The sequence below is a fragment of the Budorcas taxicolor genome, chromosome 6 (genome assembly GCF_023091745.1).
Source record: "Budorcas taxicolor isolate Tak-1 chromosome 6, Takin1.1, whole genome shotgun sequence".
Lineage (NCBI taxonomy): Eukaryota > Metazoa > Chordata > Mammalia > Artiodactyla > Bovidae > Budorcas > Budorcas taxicolor.
The window spans coordinates 90946771-90967890 of NC_068915.1; the positions used below are offsets into that span (position 1 = coordinate 90946771).

At 37.3% G+C, this 21120-nt stretch overlaps 1 protein-coding gene across 1 annotated transcript; it reads right to left on the reverse strand.

Moving 5' to 3' along the window:
- Positions 1-4977: 4977 nt before the first annotated feature.
- CXCL10 (C-X-C motif chemokine ligand 10) lies at positions 4978-6466 on the reverse strand. Its single transcript, XM_052642324.1, has 4 exons — positions 6412-6466; positions 5776-5902; positions 5462-5551; positions 4978-5014 (listed from the first exon to the last, which is right to left on the reverse strand). The coding sequence occupies exons 1-4, from the start codon at positions 6464-6466 to the stop codon at positions 4978-4980; spliced, it is 309 nt and encodes a 102-aa protein (XP_052498284.1).
- Between the last annotated feature and the right edge of the window lie 14654 nt (positions 6467-21120).

Sequence of the window (21120 nt, forward strand, 5' to 3'; positions counted from 1 at the left end):
TTTGACTAGACAGACTTTTGTCAGCAAAGTAATGTAGAAATAGTATTTTAATTAGCTCTTGATAGTTCTTTGTCTTAGCAACATTTATGGAGGATTTCTACTTTTCTTTTTATTTGAGAAAACAGAGGCCCATACAAGCTGTCATGACTTATTAAATATTGTATTCTTACTGCTTTATTGAGGTTCTCAGCCAGTCTGTGAATGGAGGGAGAACAGTGTTACTCAGTTATCAAAGTCTAGATATGGGACATGAATTAACCAAGTATGGTTTGACAAAGAAAATTAAGAGGCAAAATTACAATTACTTTTCCCTTTCCCATTTTCCCTTCTTTATAGGAAGCCAGTGTTCTTAAATCAGGTTGCAACATATTGGTCATTGTCTCCCCCTGCCAAAAAAAGAGGTTCTCCCCCTGAGATTTACAACATGACTGTAATATAGTAGATACGTCAATTTTGTTGAATGTATACATAAAATTTTACTTACATCAGCTTTCTGCTTAGAAAAGACGTTCTTTTTCACCTCTTGACTTCCCTAAGACTAGAGACTTATTTTTTAAAATATTTTTGTAGATTTCTCTTCCTGAACTAGATTTCTGCATGAGCCTTGTTTTCTGCCTTAGAATTTTTAAAAATCTCATTAAATTTTTTTCTATTTGTGTAAGAGGCAAGTACATATTCCCTTCCAAATTTATATCCCTCATGGCAGTTAAGTAAGGGAGTCCCTTGTTCTGGACAAGGCGGTGTAGACTATATAGCATTTAAGAGCCAAGGTGCCACTTCCATCCTTCTCTTCCTGTCATGGCGACTCTCAGCTGAGATTGAGGGAGACTGTTCTTGAGTTAGCGTAGAGGCCCTGCACACCTGCATGGAACTTGGTGTGAGCAAGAAATAAATTTTTATTGTGGTGCATCTTTAATATTTTGAGAGCTTTGTTACTACAACATAGTCTAGCAGTCTTGAACATTTTTTCACGTATGTTTTATAATATGTATATAGTTTATAAATATGTAATGATAATGATGGCATACTTAGAATTTTTCCTGATCTAATTCCTGTCTGTCTCCTCAAAATCATTTCTCACAATATCCGTTTAAACTTCCATTCTTCCAGACTGAATACACTATGCTGTTTCACACCTGTGTCTTTGTACATGCTCTTTCCTTTGCTAGAATTCACTTTTATTTTTCTACCTATCAGATATATACGTGTCTTTCAGATTTCAGATTGCCGTTACTTTCCCAGGAAAGGCTTCCATGATTTTCTCTATTTTCTTTGTACATTTGGAGTTTTTTCAGTTTAGATTTATCTACCTTTCTTTCTGTCATCAATAGTAAATTATAAACTCACAGTGTAGTAATTTCTTTTAACCTGGGTATATAATGGGGATAAATGTTTGTTAAATGAATGCCCTGCCTTTGAACAGAGAACGCTTTAAAGCTCTGTTGGTTAATACCTTCCTGAAAAGTAGTTGGCAGTTGGTTGAGAATAAAATAGGTAATCTTTTGTATAAATTCATGGGGTCAGGAAGAAAAAGAAAATGAGAGGGGAGGAAGGAGAAATTCTGCCACTTCAGTTTTGCTGTGATCCTCTTAAGGTTTTCATAGTAAGGGCCATATAATGTGGTGTTAGTGTTTGTGCTTTCTCTCTCTGCATTAGATTTTTATCTATCTTTGCAGTTTCCTTCATTGGGTACAGTTGACATACTGAACTGATGCTATCATATTAGTTTCAGGTTTAGAACCTAATGGTTCAGTATTTGTATATATTGTGGAATGATCATCATGCCACCACAATAAGTCTAGTTAGCATCTGTCACATAGTTACAGTTTTTTTGCTTGTGATGAGAATTTTTACAGTTTACTCTCTTGCATAACTTTCACACGTGCAATACAGCATTATTAACTACAGTCATGCTGTACATTACATCCCCAGTGATAGCTCTCTTATTCTGTCATTTTTGCTCTGTGAAGTTGCTTGATGTTTGTGAAGACATCTCAGAGTTGGTAATATTCTGAAGTTCTTTGTTTCTTTCCTGGTTTGTTTTGCCTTTTTAAATGTAAAATAGAGCATGTATCTAAAAATTAAAATGTGTAGGTACAGATTAAAGAACAAATTCTCACGTACCCATTATTTCGGTGAAAAATAAAACTTTACTATAGGCCAGAAGCCCCTTATGTGCTATTCCCTGGTTTCATTTCCTTGTCACCTCCTGAAATAATCACTATCCTGAACTTCATGGAAATCATTCCTTTGTTTTTGTTTTCATCGTATATGTCTCTATAGCTGACCGTTGCACAACATAGGGATTGGGGCGCTGACCCTTGCACAACATAGGGATAGGGGCGCTGACCGTTGCACAACATAGGGATAGGGGCGCTGACCCTTGCACAACATAGGGATTGGGGCGCTGACCGTTGCACAACATAGGGATTGGGGCGCTGACCGTTGCACAACATAGGGATTGGGGCGCTGACCGTTGCACAACATAGGGATAGGGGCGCTGACCGTTGCACAACATAGGGATTGGGGCGCTGACCGTTGCACAACATAGGGATTGGGGCGCTGACCCTTGCACAACATAGGGATTGGGGCGCTGACCGTTGCACAACATAGGGATTGGGGCGCTGACCCTTGCACAACATAGGGATTGGGGCGCTGACCCTTGCACAACATAGGGATTGGGGCGCTGACCCTTGCACAACATAGGGATTGGGGCGCTGACCCTTGCACAACATAGGGATTGGGGCGCTGACCCTTGCACAACATAGGGATTGGGGCGCTGACCCTTGCACAACATAGGGATTGGGGCGCTGACCCTTGCACAACATAGGGATTGGGGCGCTGACCCTTGTACAACATAGGGATTGGGGCACTGACCCTCTCCCCACCAAGTCAAAAATCCATATGTAACTTTATAGTTGACTCTTCGTATCTGTTGGAGAAGGAAATGGCAACTCACTCCAGTATTCTTTCCTGGAGAATCCCATGGACAGAGGAGCCTGGCATGGGGTCGCAATAGTCAGACATGACTTAGCGACTAAACCACCACTACCACTGCCTCCATATCTGTGGTTCCACATCTGGGGATTTAACCAACTACAAATCACATAGTACTATAGTACATATTGAAAGAAATTTTGATGTAAGTGGATCCACATAGTTCAGACTTGTGTGTTCAAGAGTCTTTGTCAGTGTTTACGTTCCCTTTTTTAAAACTTTATATTGTAAATGGAACCATGCTGCGTGTACTTTCCTGTGGCAAGCTTCTTTTGTACAAGATTTGTTTTGAAATACATCCATGTTGATGTGTATAGTTGTACTTCATTTATTTTCACACTGTATAATATTCCATTGAATTAAAATACGCTACTTATCCATTCTATTTATGAACGTGTGGCTTTACATACAGAGTTTTACTATTGTAAAATAGTAATCATAGCTGTTTTCTCTTATATCAAAAGTGGAGGTATCTCATTACTCTAGATACCTTCCTGATACTTGCTGTTACCCAACGTAAAGTTTTTTTCTAATCTGGTGGCATAAAATGGTATACCATAATGATTTGAATGTGTATGTCCCTGATTACTAATGAAATTGAGCATCTTTTCGTATGTTAAGGGATTGTACTTTTTTCTTTTCTGGAATTCCTGTTCATTTGTTTCCTGTGTTTCAGCTGGTTGTCTGTCCTTTCCTTTTCAGATACTAATAATGTGCCAACTAAATGCTTTGCAAATACCTTCTTAGTGACTGGATATGGGAGGTGAGGGAGAAGAAGTGTAGAAGTACTCAGAAAATTCTGGTTTTGGGAGCTGAATGGATGCTGCTGCTGTTCATCTACGGTGTAAAATAGAGGAGGAGAAATAGATCTGGGCGCAGGGAGAAGAGGAATTAATTTAAGATATTTTGGAGTTTGATGTTATCAGGTTGCAAATGTCTCATAGAAAGTTGACTCTTAAGGATCTGAAGCTCAGGCCAAGCTTTGCTTTGCCACATAAGCCCTGGAAGAATCCTGTATGATGGGCCTTCCAGGAGACTATAGTTGGAAGGAATGTGGTAGTCCTCAAACTAATTTGTCCTCCACCCACTCCTGCTGCTTTGGCTGTGGATTCTCTGGTGTATGCTTTTTATGAAATAAATGTCCCAGTAAAATGATCCACCAGACACTTCATCTTTGTTATAATTATTTATTATGTTTTTGGCCTCTAAAACAATTACATAATCTTTCTTAGTATTTCTAGGAGAGAACATTACTTTTATTTTGGAAAGCATTTAGCATATTTGTCTTACATAGCCTGCAGAACATGTATCTAAATTTAAAAATTTATTCCATTGCAATAATTACATAAGTTGATAGTTGTATACAAGTTATTCCATGAACACTGAAAATCATATAAGAAACATATATCTTTAAGAATTCTACTTTGTATAGTTTTTGACTAAGTAATACTATTTTAACCTACATTTCCAGATATTTCTGTCTGCTTCTGTATATTTGGAACTATGTACATAACACCTGAAAGAATACGGGCCCCTTGGAGGGATGGCAGTGAAGCCCCTTGGAGTAAAGATCTTTCTTTAAAAAGCAGATTGCATTATTGGTTTGAATATCTCTTAGTTATTTGAGATCCTAAGGTCTCTAACAAGCCCAGAGCTGGAAAGATCCCTTAATAACCTAGAAAGATTGGAAAGGGGAAGAAGCTGTCAGTAGCAAGGCTGGGACTTAGCACATTGACTGAGAACGTAGCGCCTCGGTATAGCTTACAGTCACAGTGCCAGGACAGAGTCACTACTGAACAGCTCAGGGTGATGAGCCACCCTCCCCCCTGCAGGAGTAGTAGCAGCTGATTTGGTGACTGGCTTGGTCACCTTTTAGGAGAACTGAAGTCCATGAACAATTAGGGCTTGACATATACTGTACACAGGGAAACAATTGTAGAGGTAGCTTTTCTCTGGTCCATCTTATCAGTAGTGCAGTGATTATGCCTCTTTCTGTGTTCGAGGAGATCTTTTAGTCCTGTAAGAAGAGAAAGAGGGTGTAAGAGACTCTAATGTGCCCAGTCTAAATTCTGCTAGCAACATACTGAGTTCATAGGTAATCGTAGGTCCTTAGGTGAGGTGTGGTGAGCTTTCCTGCTCCTACACAGTCATTGTCGGTTACACAGGATGCTTTTTTAAGGCCAGGAAAACCTTATGGGAAATTTGGCATTTTTGCTTGCATTGTTATAGCTCTGCTTCAGGGTTGAAGTGGCCTAATGACACTTCTAGACAGGTAATTAGGGTAACTTTTGATACCACACAAGATGACACCTGAAATATAGAAGCAGATGGAGGTAGTGGAAGCATGGTGGTAACACCGTTTTAAGCCAAGAATTCCACCGGAAAGCCCAATGCAAATATTTATAACTTTCCAAAATCGACATTTCTTAAAAAGCAGTTCTTCTGAAAGCAATAGCAAACCTACCTTTGCTTGTTAATTGCTTTCAGTAAATTCTTGATGGTCTTAGATTCTGGATTCAGACATCTTTTCTCCCCATTCCTTTTCATTGTGGCACTGTAGGAGTAAAAAAGAGTGAAAATATTTAAAACAATGTTGGGCCAATAAAACAGATGGAATATGTAGTTTTAAAGTCAGGTATTTAGGTTTCACTTTAGATGTTTCTCTTTGCTCTATGGAAGTCTTAGGATCAACATAGACCCTTTACTGACGTTTGGAATCATCATCACGTATTTATTGTTTGATTACAGCCAGGGAGATGATCATTAGGTTTTACTCACATAATCTCGACACGTGGACAGGATTGACTTGCAGGAATCAGTTCAAGTTTTTCTAAGGACCTTGGATTAACAGATCCATTACTGATCTCGATGCAGGTACAGCGTGTATTCCTAGAGAGAGGTATGCCTGCAGGGAAAGAGACAGGTATAGCAGAGGACATTAGCACAGTTTTCATTTTAGGCACTTAATGTGGATTTGGTAGTACTTAGCAGAACCTCTAAGTGTAATCACATAGTCAATCTGTGATCATACAGCTCTGTTTGATTTAATTAGTTGATTCCCTGAAAGAATGGAGTTGTAACTTGTTGATTGTAAGATGCATTGAGCCCCAGTCATATAGTTAATTACATTTAAGTTAACTAAGGAGATACCTGTCTCTTCCTCTTTCTCTTCCTTCCCTCATATTTTCTCTGTATATCCCTCTTTCTTTTCCACTCCCACCTTCCTCCTCTCTATTTTTATTCCACTTGCTTCTCTGATAATAAGCTCTGATCAGAAGCAATCTCTGTTCATTTACCCTTCATTTTTAGGCAGGCTGTAAAACTTTTGCAAATACATTATTTCTGTACTTCACAAATCTATACCCTAGTCCTATTTCTGTTCTTATAAATTAAGTATCCCTTGATGTTCCTTACCTTGACTCAGAGTCAGAAGGATAAGGCAGAAAATAAGAAAACCACTTTTGTTCATGGTGCTGCAACTGAAGGTACTTCTGCAGTAGGCTCAAACTGTCTGAACAGTTGAGGAGTGTTTCAGAAAACGTAGATCTCAGATGCAGTATTTATTTGCAAAGGCACTTTCCCTCTCTAACTCTGATTGGATGACATTACAGTTGACTTAGCAAAACCTGCAGCCTGTTCCTTGGGGAAGTCCCACACTGCAGAATCGAAGATATTGTTTATATTTATTGTGGCTTCTGAGGTACGGAATTTCCCTCTCCCTCCTTTGTTTCAATAAGAGTGAGTTAGGTTTCACTTTCTAAAACATGAACGGTTTCTTGAAAAACATAACTTTATTGCAAGTAGAATTACTTTAAAAAGAGGAACTTATATTCTTGCACTTCCTGCAAAATAAAAATGTCAACTTAAACTCAAATCAGAGTCCTAAATACAGTTTTGGTTTTTTTTAACTATGTGGTGCACAAATCCATCTCTCCTTTATTTTGTTGTTCTTACAAATATATCTATACATTTGTGTCCATTAAAATTAACTTATATTAATGTTTTATGCCTAAATACAGTTTTAAAATGAATAAGCCTTACTATTTGTTTCAAATCCATTTAAATTTGCATCAGTAAGGCATAAATAGGAAATCTTACTTTTATTCACTGTTTACACTTTTTATGGGTTTCAGCGATGTCATATATGTTCTCATTTTATTTCTGTAGTAATCCTCTAAGAAGATAAGATATTATTTTATATGTGGAAGAGTAATTTTAAAGATTAGATAATAGTGTCAGGTTGTCATCCATTTATTTTAACTATGTTGCTTTTCTCTCAACATTTTAAATTTTGGTAATACTTTCACAGGTTTGGCAATTTAAAAAACTTCTTAGGAATAGCAATTTTCCCTCCTTTGGAGGTAAATTTAATTTTTGGAAACAATAATTTCGCCAAACACTGCAGTATTTGATCAAATAGCAGAGTGTTTGATCAGATAGTACCAAGTAATAGGTTTGGTCTTCTGGAGAAGGTCAAAGACATGGAACTGGCAAGTTTCAAGTAATTCTAGAAGTGCTCCAATTACTCATTAACATCACTAAAATAAGTGAATAACCCCCAACATAATTATTTCTAGGTTAAGCACTATGTATTTGAATATCTGATTTCTTGTATGTTAATAAACAAGTTTCATGTACCACAGTCCATCCCTGAATGAAAACATCATAGGATCCAGAATGGAGTAAGAAAAGGATTTGTAGCTATAGTAGGGTTATAGCAAAAAAAAAAAAAAAAAAAAGCTTTTTGAGGAAATAAATTTAAAATAGGGGCATAAATAAAGACAGACCTTAGGAGAACAGAATGGAAACAGAGATTGATTTAAGATGAGTACAGCTCTAAGAGAATGTCACATGCAAAGCAGAGGCAAAAATGCGGTAGCCTTAGAGCTGGTAACATTGATAACTAAAATAAGCACAATTTCAGCTAGGCAAATAGGGTCAATACTTGGTTTCTTATTTTAGCATTCAGTAATGCTTGGCTGATTATTCACAGCAGACATTATCAGTAAGAAGTAGGTAATACCCTTTTATATAACATGTGTTAGAAATGCACCGGTAGTCTGATTGTATTCTTGGCAAGTGATTGACAACAGGAGATACAAAATTAAATACTTTTCTAAATGCAGGCATCCAGATGCAAGTGATACTTGGAACCTAGGAAAATATATGGGGGGTCTTTTCATAGTCAGCCTGGCTGCAGCAATGTAGGGATGGTCCAGAGAAAGGTAGGGCTTCCACGCTGGGGTTAGACTAGTGTACCTGGAAGGAACTGGCCTAAAAGTTGGCATAGAGGCCAAGATAAAAGCCCATATTTGTAAACTGAACACATGTAAAACTTGGAACCTCATATGCAGGGGCTCCGTCATCAGAACAGTGAATGAGTTGTTGCTTCGGGATGCAGAAATTTCTGGATTGTTGAATCTCAGGTTGGTCTGTTCTAAGGACTGGAGTAGAGCTAAGCTTGCAAGTGGGTAAGTCAGTAGACTTAGCTGTGGGGAAACTGAAAAGTCAAAAGGAGAGGGAAGTGAGGCAGAGACTGATAGAACTGGAAAGACTTTCATCCAGCAAAAACGCCTTCTGATGAGGGAAAGGTGTGTGAGAGACAGTGACATGGAGGAGCCCTCCCATAGCTGTTTGTGTAGAATAAAAATTGGACTGTGAGTAAAAAAGCCAAACATTTTTTGGGAAATGTCTTGATATCATGGATGGAAGAGGCATAGGACAGTTCAACATTAAACAATAAACAGATACATGGTGATAGTTTTATTTTGTTAGTATCTAATTTCACAAATAAGATGCTGTCTATATAGCACAGTAGGAGAGTTGAGGTAGAGATGCCTGTTAGTGGACTGTTATTAGTGAAAAAGTATGTATTACTCATTTAATTGATTTTTAGTTAAATATTACATAGCATTAACTATATGCCAGGCATTGTTTGAAGTGTTTTATGAATACTGACTTAATCCTTAGTTCTGGGGTCCATTTTCTCGACAACTTTGTTGTGTTGTCTTTCTAGAACATTGTCCTTGATTTGGATTTCTGATTTCTGTTCTCTCTGTCTTAATTAGCTGAAGACATCGTTGAGGTTGTTTTGATGCCTCAATAATTAAACACCTAGGGTTTAAGGTGGGTCTGTCTTACACTGAATCTCATACTGAAATGAAAGATGCTGTATTGTATATGTATGTTACACATGTATATTCAGATAAACACGTGTTAGCCAGTAAACAATCACATAGATACACATTTATTTACTTATAGTATTTTATATGGTAGTTTCCTTTCCTGAAATAGATCATGTTCTATTGGATTTGTGTTAGAATATAGTGAACATTGTATATCCTGGGATTTTTGTGACTGGGGGAAAAAGACATTTATTTCTTCCTAGTTCTGATATTTGCATTTTGATTCTGTTAAAATATGTAAATTTTATTTAAGAGTTGAGTTTTATTGTGGCTTTAAAAATACTGCAGATAGATTTTATCATTCAGCATCTTGTCATTTATTCAGCTAAATAATTCCTCAGCTGTATTCATGAGCCTGCTCAACGTCTCCTTCATCAGAAATATAGACACCTCCCAAAGTTTTTTATATTCTTGTGTTTAACTGTTGTGACTTAATGAATCATTATAAATTATCTTTCTTTGCCTCTACTAACAGTGTTTTGTTTGGTCTGTTAAGTGTAGCTACAACTATTCAGCTCTCTTTTGGTTACTGTTAACATGAAATATCTTTTTCTGTTATTTAACTTTTAACATGTTTATGTCATTGAATATAAATTACATCTTTTGTAAAAACTGTACAGTTAAATCATGTTTTAAAAAATCCATTCTGGAGGATAGTGGCCAAGACGGTGGAGTAGACAGATCCTGAGCTCACCTTCTTTTATGAGCACACTAAAATCACAACTATCTGCAAAACAACCATCAATGAAAAAGACTGGAACCTGCCAGAGAATATCTTCTACAACAAGGATGTAAAGATGGAACCACAAGATGAGTAGGAAGGGCAGACTTATGATTAAAATCAAATCCCATTGCCCTGGGAATGCAACCCACAAACCAGAGAATAATTATATTGTAGAGATTCTCCCTTAAAAGTGAGAGTTCTGAGCTCCAACACAGAAAATTTCAAATAGCCAGAGCAATCTTGAAAAGGAAAAACAGAGCTGTAGGAATCAGGGTCCCTGACTTCAGACTATACTACAGTGTTACAGTAATCAAAATAGTATGTTAACCATCACAAAAACAGAAATACAGATCTATGGAACAGGACAGAAAGCCCAGAAATAAACTTATGCACCTGTGGTCAATTAATCTACAGTAAAGGAGGCAAGATTATACAGTAGAGGAAAGACAGTCTCTTCAAATGATGTTGGGAAAACTGGACAGCTACATGTAAAAATATGAAATTAGAGCATTCTTTAACACCACACACAAAAATAAACTCAAAATGGCTTAAAGACCTAAATGTAAGACGATACTATAAAACTCTTAGAGAAAAACATAAGCCAAAACACTCTGACATAAATTACAGCAATATCTTTTCCACACCATCTCCTAGAGTGATTGAAATAAAAACAAAAATAAATGGGACATAATTAAACTTAAAAACTTCAGCACGTCAAAGGAAGCCATAAATGAAACAAAAAGACAACCCATAGAATGAGAGAAAATATTAGTGAACAAAGCAACTGACAAGGAATTAATCTCCAGAATATGTAAACATCTCATGTAGCTCAATAGCCAACAAAAAAATGAAAAACCCAATCCACAGATGGGCAGAAGTCCTAAATTTCTCCATGCAAATGGGCAAAAGCCATATGAAAAGATGTTTAACTTTGCTAATTATTAGAGAAATGCAAATGAAAACTGCAGTGAGATATCAGCTTATACCAGTCAGAAGGGCCATTATCAAAAAATCTACAAACAATAAATGGTGGAGAGAGTGGAGAAAAGGGAACCCTCCTACATGGTTGGTGGGAATGTAAATTGGGATAGCCACTATGGAGAACAATATGGAGGTTCCTTAGAAAACTAAAAGAGAACTACCATATGGCCCAACAGTCCCATTCCTGGGCATGTATCTGGAGAAAACTCTAATTTGGAAAGATACATGTATCCCCAGTGTTCACTGTAGCGCTGTTTACAATAGCCAAAACAAGGAAGCAACTTAAATGTCCATTGACAGATGAGTCGATAAAGAAGATGTGGTATATACATAACAATGGAGTATTACTCAGCCACAAAAAAGACTGAAATAATACTGTTTGCTGCAACATGGATAGACCTGGAGATAATCATACTAAGTGAAGTACATCAGACAAGGACAAATATCATATGATATTGCTTATATGTAGAATCTTAAAAAAAAAGATGCAAGTGAACTTATTTACCAGACAGAAACAGACTCAGAGAAGAGAACAAACTTATGGGAACTTATGGTTACCAGGGGAAAGGGACGGATTCAAAGTTCAGGACTGACATGTACACACTGCTCTCTATGTCAAACCTGCGCCCCCTGAAGTAGGAGTGCAAAATCTTAACCACTGAACCACCAGGGAAGTCTCCATCCACTATATGTAAAACAGATAGTCAACAAGGGCCTACAGTATAGCACAGGGAACAGGGCTCAATATTCTGTAATAATTTAACTAGGAAAAGAATTTGAAAAAGAATAGACACATACACACGTATAACTGGATCATATCACTGTACACCTGAAACTAACACAATATTGTTAATCAACTATGCTCCAATACAAAATTTAGAAAAACACCCCGTAAGTTGTCTTGTCATTCTTCTGCTTAGGACCTTTCAATACCTTAGTTATATTTAGAATTAAATCCAGTTCTGTATCTTGTTTTACTAAGTTCTCTATAATCTGGTTGCTACTGGTTTCTCCACCCTCATCTCACATTTTCCTTCTCAGCCACTCTACTCCAGTCACAGAGGCTTTTATACTAGCAATTTTCTTTATTTGGAATGTTTTTCCCCTTGTTCTTTGCATTGGTGATTCCTTCTGGACATTTGGATTCTATCTAAATAGTCCCTTCTCTTACCAAACAACCTAGAACATCCATGACCTTATTTTAATTCTCTGGCATTTCTCACGCTCTGATACTTGCTTACATTACTTTTTAATGTCTGTTTTGTCGCATTCAATTATAAGCCCTTAAAGAACAGGGACCTTATCAGTCTTTTTCAGAGCTCATACCTATCACCTAGCATGTCACCTGGCATATGGAAGGTACTCAATAAATACTGGATGGATGGATAGATGTATACATCTTTCCAGACTTTAAGCAATGATGCAAATAAGAATTATACATCTTCAAAGAGAATTTCCATTGACTCATCACATGTCTACATTAAGACATGAATAAATACTACTGTTTCCTAGCTTTAGAAACCATGTTTAACCTGAGAAAGCTATAATTTCCCCAGAAGTTAGCATAGATTCAGATAAGTAGAATCAATACAGGTATTCTCAGCTAGCTATAGGTCAAAATCTTTATTTCTAGGACAGTGGGGCAAATATGTAAAAGGTGGTACACTAAAATTTTTAAACTATTCATTGGAGGTTCTCTGCAATTATGTACTGAATGAACAAAGGAATGCCGGTCTTTTCAGTGCATATTGCTTACGTGTTCATTGATGGTTTTGGAAGCAGAAGAACAAGGAGAATTGTACTTGTTCTAATTATTGTCTGTCTACTTTATGAAGGGAACCAAGCTAGTCTCATGGGATACTAGGATAAGATCCAATGTCTGTCCTTGATGGATTTGCATTCTAACTGGAAAGGCTGCAAATATGAAACAGTAAATATCAATTAAAAAAACTGTGCTCAATGACAAATGAGTGGTATAGATAATATATGATATGGGGGTTATAGGTGATTGTATTTATTAAGATCAGTAATAGATGAACCTTAAAGTGTGGATTGTATTTAGACAAGCGGCCAGGAAGGGAAGCATACACAATTAGAGAAGTGTCACGAAAAATGGATTAGAGAGATGCCAACCAGCCAATCAGGCAGATTGCTTCAGTCTCATTGGGTTGGTAATATCTTTTTAGGATTCTGTAGGATCTGGTCCTTGGGTTTACAGCTCTGGAAACTCATTTTTTTCTAATCATTCAGGGTAAACCTGTTCTTAAAGAGTTAATTCTGCAAACCAGATATACAAGAACATAAGATGAAAATTAAAGACAGTTTATTCATTTGTATGAAGACCTTCCAGTGACTGGAATGATTGAGTCTGATAACCAATTCACCCTTTTCTAGTATCAGAATACCTGAGAAGTTGAATTAGTTATCAGGTTGTTTTCTTGTGAAAATAGAGTGAAAACAAAGGACGGTTTTCTCCTTGTTTTGAGTGGGGCTCTGCTCAGGAGAGAAACCTTTATAAGTGTGATCAATGTGGAGGAGAATTGGGGAAAACCTTTAGAGACAATAGTAAGCCAACTATTACTTGTTACATCCATTGGCAGCCTTACATGAACTGTGTGAATAAAAATCTAAATAATAACTTCTAAATTTTATATTTTAATTTTTGCGTGACTTTTTATATATTTACTTTCTTAGTATTCACTGATCTGAGTCTAGTTTTTAAAAGAAAGAATTAAGGGGAAAAGTACATCTGTAGTTTCAGTTTCATTTGCTGTTGATTTAAGACTAACTATGGCATCAGGCCAAAATAAATTGTCTGTCCTAACAGACTTGTTACAGACCCAGGAAAAAAAAAAATGCTTTCCGAGAAACTAATGTGCTTAGAAGAAATTTCCTAAAAAGTGAGCAGGAGCAATTCAGTGATTTCCATAGGCTGAGAATCCCCTCAGCTGATTTACAGTACACCTTGGAAAGTCTGGGAGAGGAGGGTAAAGCTTTGCCTTTCAAAGTCTTGACTGAATTGTCAAAAGATTCTCCTAGCTAACAGTGTCTGGTAATACTGGTTTTATACTTTTGAGTTACCAGTGTGTCTCATCATTCACACCCAGGGCAAAGTTGGTAATGTATACTTAAAATAAGCATGCTTGGGAAAGCCTAAATAAATAACTTCTGTTTGTATGCATACTGAAACCATGCAGTGCTTTGCTTTTCTCACACTTAATGGGATGATGAGATGGTCTGGGTCTCTACAGATAGCAGTGTATAGTTTGTTCTCTCACTTGCTCTGTGAACCTGGACAAACTGTTAGGTAGGTTTGGGCTTCAGTTTTCTTATTTTCAAATATGCGTTATAATATATACCTTTCACATTGTTCCAAAGATGACAGATTATTAAAAAGGAATTTTAAGAAGTGTAAATGAAGTTTTAATTGGCCAGCATTTCAGAAATATAGCCAGGTCTCTGTCCAAGTTTCAGCTTATCTCCTAAGTGCAACAGGTAGTATTTTCTCTCTAGATTATGTAGTAACTCGTATGATCAGACGTGTCTGTTAGTCTGCAGCATTGACTAGCCATAACATGCCTCTTCTGGTGGAACTGAGGGCTGGAATCATGCAGCATTTAGTCTTAGGAAAGGGCTTATTTAGGTAACTTGTCTTATCTTCGTTGCATAAGCGTATACCATGAATTTACTAAACAAGACACGGATGCTCATTTTTTACTTTTCTTCTTTGTGCTATAGGTCATAGCCTGAAAATTTTAAAAGAAAGAAATTCAAGCCAGAAGTATTGATAAGGAAGAAATAAAATTTTGCATAGAAGATTTTGCATAGGAACCACCCTTTCAAATTTAGAAACGATCGAATTTATCAAAGTAGGTGGCTATAAGATCAGTGTACTACACTTTCTCCATCAGAAACAAAATAAGTTTAATGTTATTTTATAAAAATTTACAGAAGCAACAAATTCTTAAAAACATGAATATTAGGAGTGAAACTAACAAAAGGCAAGCAAGACTTATTTGCAGAAAATGTAGGTGAATTTTTCTAAAATAATGTTGAGATTAAATACAGAAAGATTACCCTTTTGATAAAGTTAAGCAAAACTAAAGCTAAATAATACTTTGTTTAACTGTGTGTGTATAAATAAAATTAATTTTAAAAAGGCTTCCCAGGTGGTGCAGTGGTAAAGACTCTTTCTGCTAATGCAGGAGATGCAAGAGACATGGGTTCGATCTTTGGGTTGGGAAGATCCCCTGGAGGAGCAAATGACAAATCGCTCCAGTATTCTTGCCTGGAGAATCCCACGGCCAGAGGAGCCTAGTAGGCTACAGTCATACAGAGTTAGGCATGACTGAGCAGCAGAACATACACGCAATCTTAAAAAGCAGGAGAGTGATGGTTGCACATGAATGTACTTAATACTGCTGAACTGAACACTTAAAAATGTTTCAGTTCAGTTCAGTCGCTCAGTTGTGTCTGACTCTTTGCAACCCCATGAATTGCAGCACGGTCAGGCCTCCCTGTACATCACCAACTCCCGGAGTTCACTCACACTCCTATCCATCGAGTTGGTGATACCATCCAGCCATCTCATCCTCTGTCGTCCCCTTTTCCTCCTACCCCTAATCCCTCCCAGCATCAGAGTCTTTTCCAATGAGTCAACTCTTCGCTTGAGGTGGCCACAGTACTGGAGTTTCAGCTTTAGCATCATTCCTTCCAATGAACACCCAGGGCTGATCTCCTTTAGAATGGACTGGTTGGATCTCCTTACAGTCCAAGGGACTCTCAAGAGTCTTCTCCAACACCACAGTTCAAACACATCAATTCTTCTGCGCTCAGCTTTCTTCACAGTCCAACTCTCACATCCATACATGACTACTGCAAAAAACATAGCCTTGACTAGACGGACCTTTGTTGGCAAAATAATGTCTCTGCTTTTCAATATGCTATCTAGGTTGGTCATAACTTTCCTTCCAAGGAGTAAGCATCTTTTAATTTCATGGCTGCAATCATCATCTGCAGTGATTTTGGAGCCCAGAAAAATAAAGTCTGACACTGTTTCCACTGTCTCCCCATCTATTTCCTGTGAAGTGATGGGACCAGATGCCATGATCTTCGTTATCTGAATGTTGAGCTTTAAGCCAACTTTTTTGCTCTCCTCTTTCACTTTCATCAAGAGGCTTTTTAGTTCCTCTTCACTTGCTGCTGTAAGGGTGGTATCATCTGCATATCTGAGGTTATTGATATTTCTCCCAGAAATCTTGACTCCAGCTGTGCTTCTTCCAGCCCAGTGTTTCTCATGATGTACTTCTGCATAGAAGTTAAATAAGCAGGGGGACAATATACAGCCTTGACGTACTCCTTTTCCTATTTGGAACAAGTCTGTTCCTGTCCAGTTCTAACTGTTGCTTCCTGACCTGCATGTAGGTTTCTCAAGAGGCAAGTTAGGTGGTCTGCTATTCCCATCTCTTTCAGAATTTTCCACAGTTTATTGTGGTCCACACAGTCCAAGGCTTTGGCATAGTCAATAAAGCAGAAATAGGTGTTTTTCGGGAACTCTTGCTTTTTCCATGATCCAGCAGATGTTGGCAATTTGATCTCTGGTTCCTCTGCCTTTTTTAAAACCAGCTTGAACATCTGGAGGTTCACGGTTCACCTATTGCTGAAGCCTGGCTTAGAGAATTTTGAGCATTACTTTATTAGCGTGTGAGATGTTAGGTTATGTGTATTTTACCACATTTTTTTAAAAAGCAAGGGAAGAAACAGAGTTCAGAATAGTGATTGTCTTGGGGTTGGCAGAGGCAAGGGAATAGGATAGGGAAGAAACACATAGTTACATTGTTATTAATATTCTAGTTCTTAATTTGGGTGGGGTGTTCATGGGTGTTCATTTTATGATACAGATATATGCCTCAGAGGTGACAAGTTATGTATCATCAACTACAGTGATTAATCCAAGTCTGTATACCAGTGGTCCACTGAAAAATTAATCGACTGTAAAGTTCTCATTTCAGAGAAAGTGTGAGAGTAAGTTTTTATTCCTGGTTCCTCCTTTGGAGAGGAGCAGAAGAAATGTGGCATAATTATGCTGCTGCTTTTCTGAGTCATTTCATATATTAAAAATTGGAAGTTTCCAATAATCTCAATTAAATTATAGCAATATTTTGACTTAACAGAGTGACTGATGGATTTAAATCATTGTGCTGTTCAGAAAGGGACTTGTTCAGTCACTAAGTAGTATCTGACTCTGTGAATCTTTTCCAGTGAGTTGGCTCTTCACTTTGGGTGGCCAGAGTATTAGAGCTTCAGCTTCAGCATCAGTCCTTCCAATGAATATTCAGGGTTGATTTCCTTTAGGATTGACTGGTTTGATCTCCTTGCTGTCCAAGGGATTCTCAAGAGTCTTCTCCAGCATCAGAGTTTGAAAGCATCAATTCTTCCAGGGAAGCCTCAGATCACATCTTTATCCATTCATCTGTTGATGGTAATTTAGGTTGCTTCCATGTCTTGGCTATAGAAAATAGTACTGCTGTGAACACTGGGGAGTGTGTATCTTTTTACATTAGAGTTTTCTCTAGATATATGCCCAGGGGTGGGATTGCTGGACCATGTGGCGGTTCTGTTTTTAGTTTCTTAAGAACCTCCATATGTTTCTCTGGAGTGATTGTACCAGATTACATTCCCACCAAGAATGTAAGAGGATTCCCTTTTCTCCATCCTCTCCAGCATTTACTCTTTGTAGATTTTTTGATGATGACCATTCTGACTGGTGTGAGGTGATACCTCTTTGTAGTTTTCACCTGCGTTCTAATAACTAGCAATGTTGAGCGTCTTTTCATGTGCTTTTTGGCTGTTGGTTTTCTTTGGAGAAATGTCTTTTCTCCAAAGATTTTTCTTTGGAGGAAGGTCTTCTGTCTGTCTTTGGATTGAGTTGTTTTTCTTTCTTTTTTTAATGTGTTGAGCTGCATGAACTGTGTATTTTAGAGACTAATCCCTTGTCAGTTGCTTTGTTTACAAATATTTTCTCTCATTCTGTGGGGTGACTTTTTGTTTTGTTTATGTTTCCTTTGCTATGCAAAAAGCTTTTACGTTTAATTAGGTCTCATTTGTTTACTATTGCCTTTATTTTTTATTACTCTAGGAGGTAGATCCAAAAAGATACTGCTGCAACTTATGTCAAAGTGTGTTCTATGTATTCTTATAAGAGTTTTATAGTTTGGTCTTACATGTAGGTCTTTAATGCATTTTGAACTATTTTTGTGTATAGTATTAGAGAATATTCTAATTTCATTTTTTAATGTGTAGCTGTCCAGTTTTCTCAGAACCGCTTATTGAAGAGACTGTCTTTTCTCCATTGTATAGTCTTGCTTCCTTTGCATAAATTGTCCATAGCTGTGTGACTGTGTTCTGGACTTTCTATCCTACCCTGTTGATCTGTATTTCTGTTTTTATATTTCTGTTATGGTTTATGGTACCATAGTGTTTTGATTACTATAGCTTTATAGTGTAGTCTGAAGTCAGGGAGCCTGATTCCTCCAGCTCCATTTTCTTTTTCAAGATTGCTTTGTCTATTCAGGGTCTTTAGTGTTTCCATATAGATTTAAAAATTCTTTGAAAAATGTCACTGGTGTTTTGTTAGGGATTGCATTGAATCTGTAAATTGCCTTGGGTAGTGTGGTCATTTTGATAATACTGATTCTGCAGTCCAGAACATGGTATATCTTTCCATCTGTTGGTGTCATTTTCAGTTTCTATAGTTTTTAGAGTAAAGGTCTTTTGCCCTCTTAGGTAGGTTTATTCATAGATATTTTATCCTTTTTGATATGATGGTAAATAGGACTGTTTCCTTAATTTCTCTTTGTGATTTTTGTTGTTAGTGTATAGATATGCAGCAGACTTATGTATATAATTTTGTATCCTGCAACTTTATTGAATTCATTGATGAGCTCTAGTAGTTTTCTAGTAGCATCTTTAGGATTATTTTATGTATAGTATCATGTCATCTGCAAATAGTGACAGTTTACTTCTTTGCAATTTGATTCCTTTTATTTCTTTTTCTTCTCTGATTTCTGTGGCTAGGACTTCTAAAACTATGTTGAACAGAAGTGATGAGAGAGGACATCCTCTTCCTCCTGATCTTGAGGAAAGGCTTTCTGCTTTTTACCATTGAGTGTGATGTTAGCTGTGGATTTGTCATAAACGGGCTTTATTATGATGAGGCACTTTCCACTCTGTGCCCACTTTCTGGAGAATTTTTATCATAAATGGGTGTTGAATTTTGTCACAATGCTATTTCTATATCTATTGAGATGATCGTATAGTTTTTATTCATCAGTTTTTTCCAGTGTTGTGTGTCATACTGATTTGTGGATATTGAAAAATCCTTGCATCCCTGACATAAATTGCACTTGATTGTGGTGTCTGATCCTTTTACTGTCTTGTTGGATTCTGTTTGCTATTATTGTGTTGAGGAGTTTTGTGTCTGTGTTCATCAGTGATACTGGCCTGTGCTGCTGCTGTTAAGTCGCTTCAGTCGTGTCCGACTCTGTGCGACCCCATAGACGGCAGCCCACCAGGCTCCTCCGTCCATGGGATTTTCCGGGCAAGAGTACTGGAGTGGGGTGCCATTGCCTTCTCCGCATACTGGCCTGTAGTTTTCTTTTTTGTGGTATCTCTGTCTGGTTTTGATATTAAGATGATGGCAACCTCATAGCATGAGTTTGGAAATGTTCCTTTGCAGGTTTTTGGAATAGTTTCAGATGGATAGGTGTTACCTCTTCTCTAAATGTTTGATAGAAATTGCTGTGAAGTCATCAGGTCCTAGAGTTTTGTTTGTTGGGAGTTTTTAAACCACAGTTTCAACTTCAGTTCTTGTTATTGGTCTGTTCATATTTTCTGTTTTCTCCTGGTTCAGTCTTGGGAGGTGGTACCTGTCTAAAAATTTGTCTTCTTTCCTTTTATTGTTACATTTTATTTCTATAGGAAGTGATGCTGATTTCACGTGTACAGTAGTGAAAGTTTGCTTTTTATGAACAGGAAAGCAAAATAAAAGCATTAAGAAGTTGCTGAGAATAATGAAGATTGATCAGAAATGTGGTAAAAGAAAATTTGTGATGATGGTATGAGAATAACTTGAAGTTTGGGAAATACAAACAAAACTGAGCTATGGCAACATACTCCTTTTCCCAAGCTTTCCTAGTTCCACTCAATCTTCTAAGCTATCCCCAGAATTATTTAGAATAATTAGGAAATAACTTAATTAGGGTCCTTATCTTATTCATGAACATTTAATGAATCCCCATTTTATAGATAGTAAAATTCAAGGTTGTTCAGTTAGACATTTGATATCCTTCATCCTCACTTCAACCAAACTAATTTAATTATTATTTTTAAAACTCAACTTATACTTTTCTACCATTATGCATTCCTTCATAATATTCCTTGATGTAAGTTCCTTTCCCTTAGTTTTTATTGCCATTTAGTTTTTCCATTCTTAAATATTTATCAAGAATCTGATACCTGCTAGACAGTATACTATGGGCTCTTCCCAACCCAGGGATCAAACCTGGGTCTCCCATATTGCAGGCAGATGCTTTACCATCTGAGCCACCAGGGAAGTCCTATACTATGGGCTAGGATTTTAGTAACTTTCTTACTGAGCTTGCACTTGTGGAAGAGCATATATTAAGCACAGAAATACTTTTTTATTTGCAACAAATAGTGTCATGAAAAAGTGCAGTGTTCTGAAGACAAATAGGGAAGAAAATGTCATTTAAGCTGAGATGTAAGTGATAAGTAGGAATTAGTTTAATGAAGAAACGGGCTAAGGGAATGGAATGTGTAAAGGTACTAGGACTTCCCTGGTGGCTCAGACAGTAAAGCGACTGTCTACAATGCGGGAGACCCTGGTTTGATCCCTGGGCCAGGAACATCCCCTGGAGAGGGAAATGGCAATCCACTCCAGTACTATTGCCTGGAAAATCCCATGGACAGAGGAGCCTGGTAGGCTACAGTCCATGGGGTTGCAAAGAGTCGGACACAACTGAGCGACTTCACTTTCACTTTCACTAAGGTGGGAAGGATTTTGACTTGAGTATTTTAATTATGATGATGAGAAAGACTGAGGGCAGGAGGAGATGGAGGTGACAGAGGATGAGATGGTTGGGATGACATCACAGACTCAATGAGCATGAGTTTGAGCAAACTCTGGCAGGTAGTTAAGGATAGGGAGGTGTG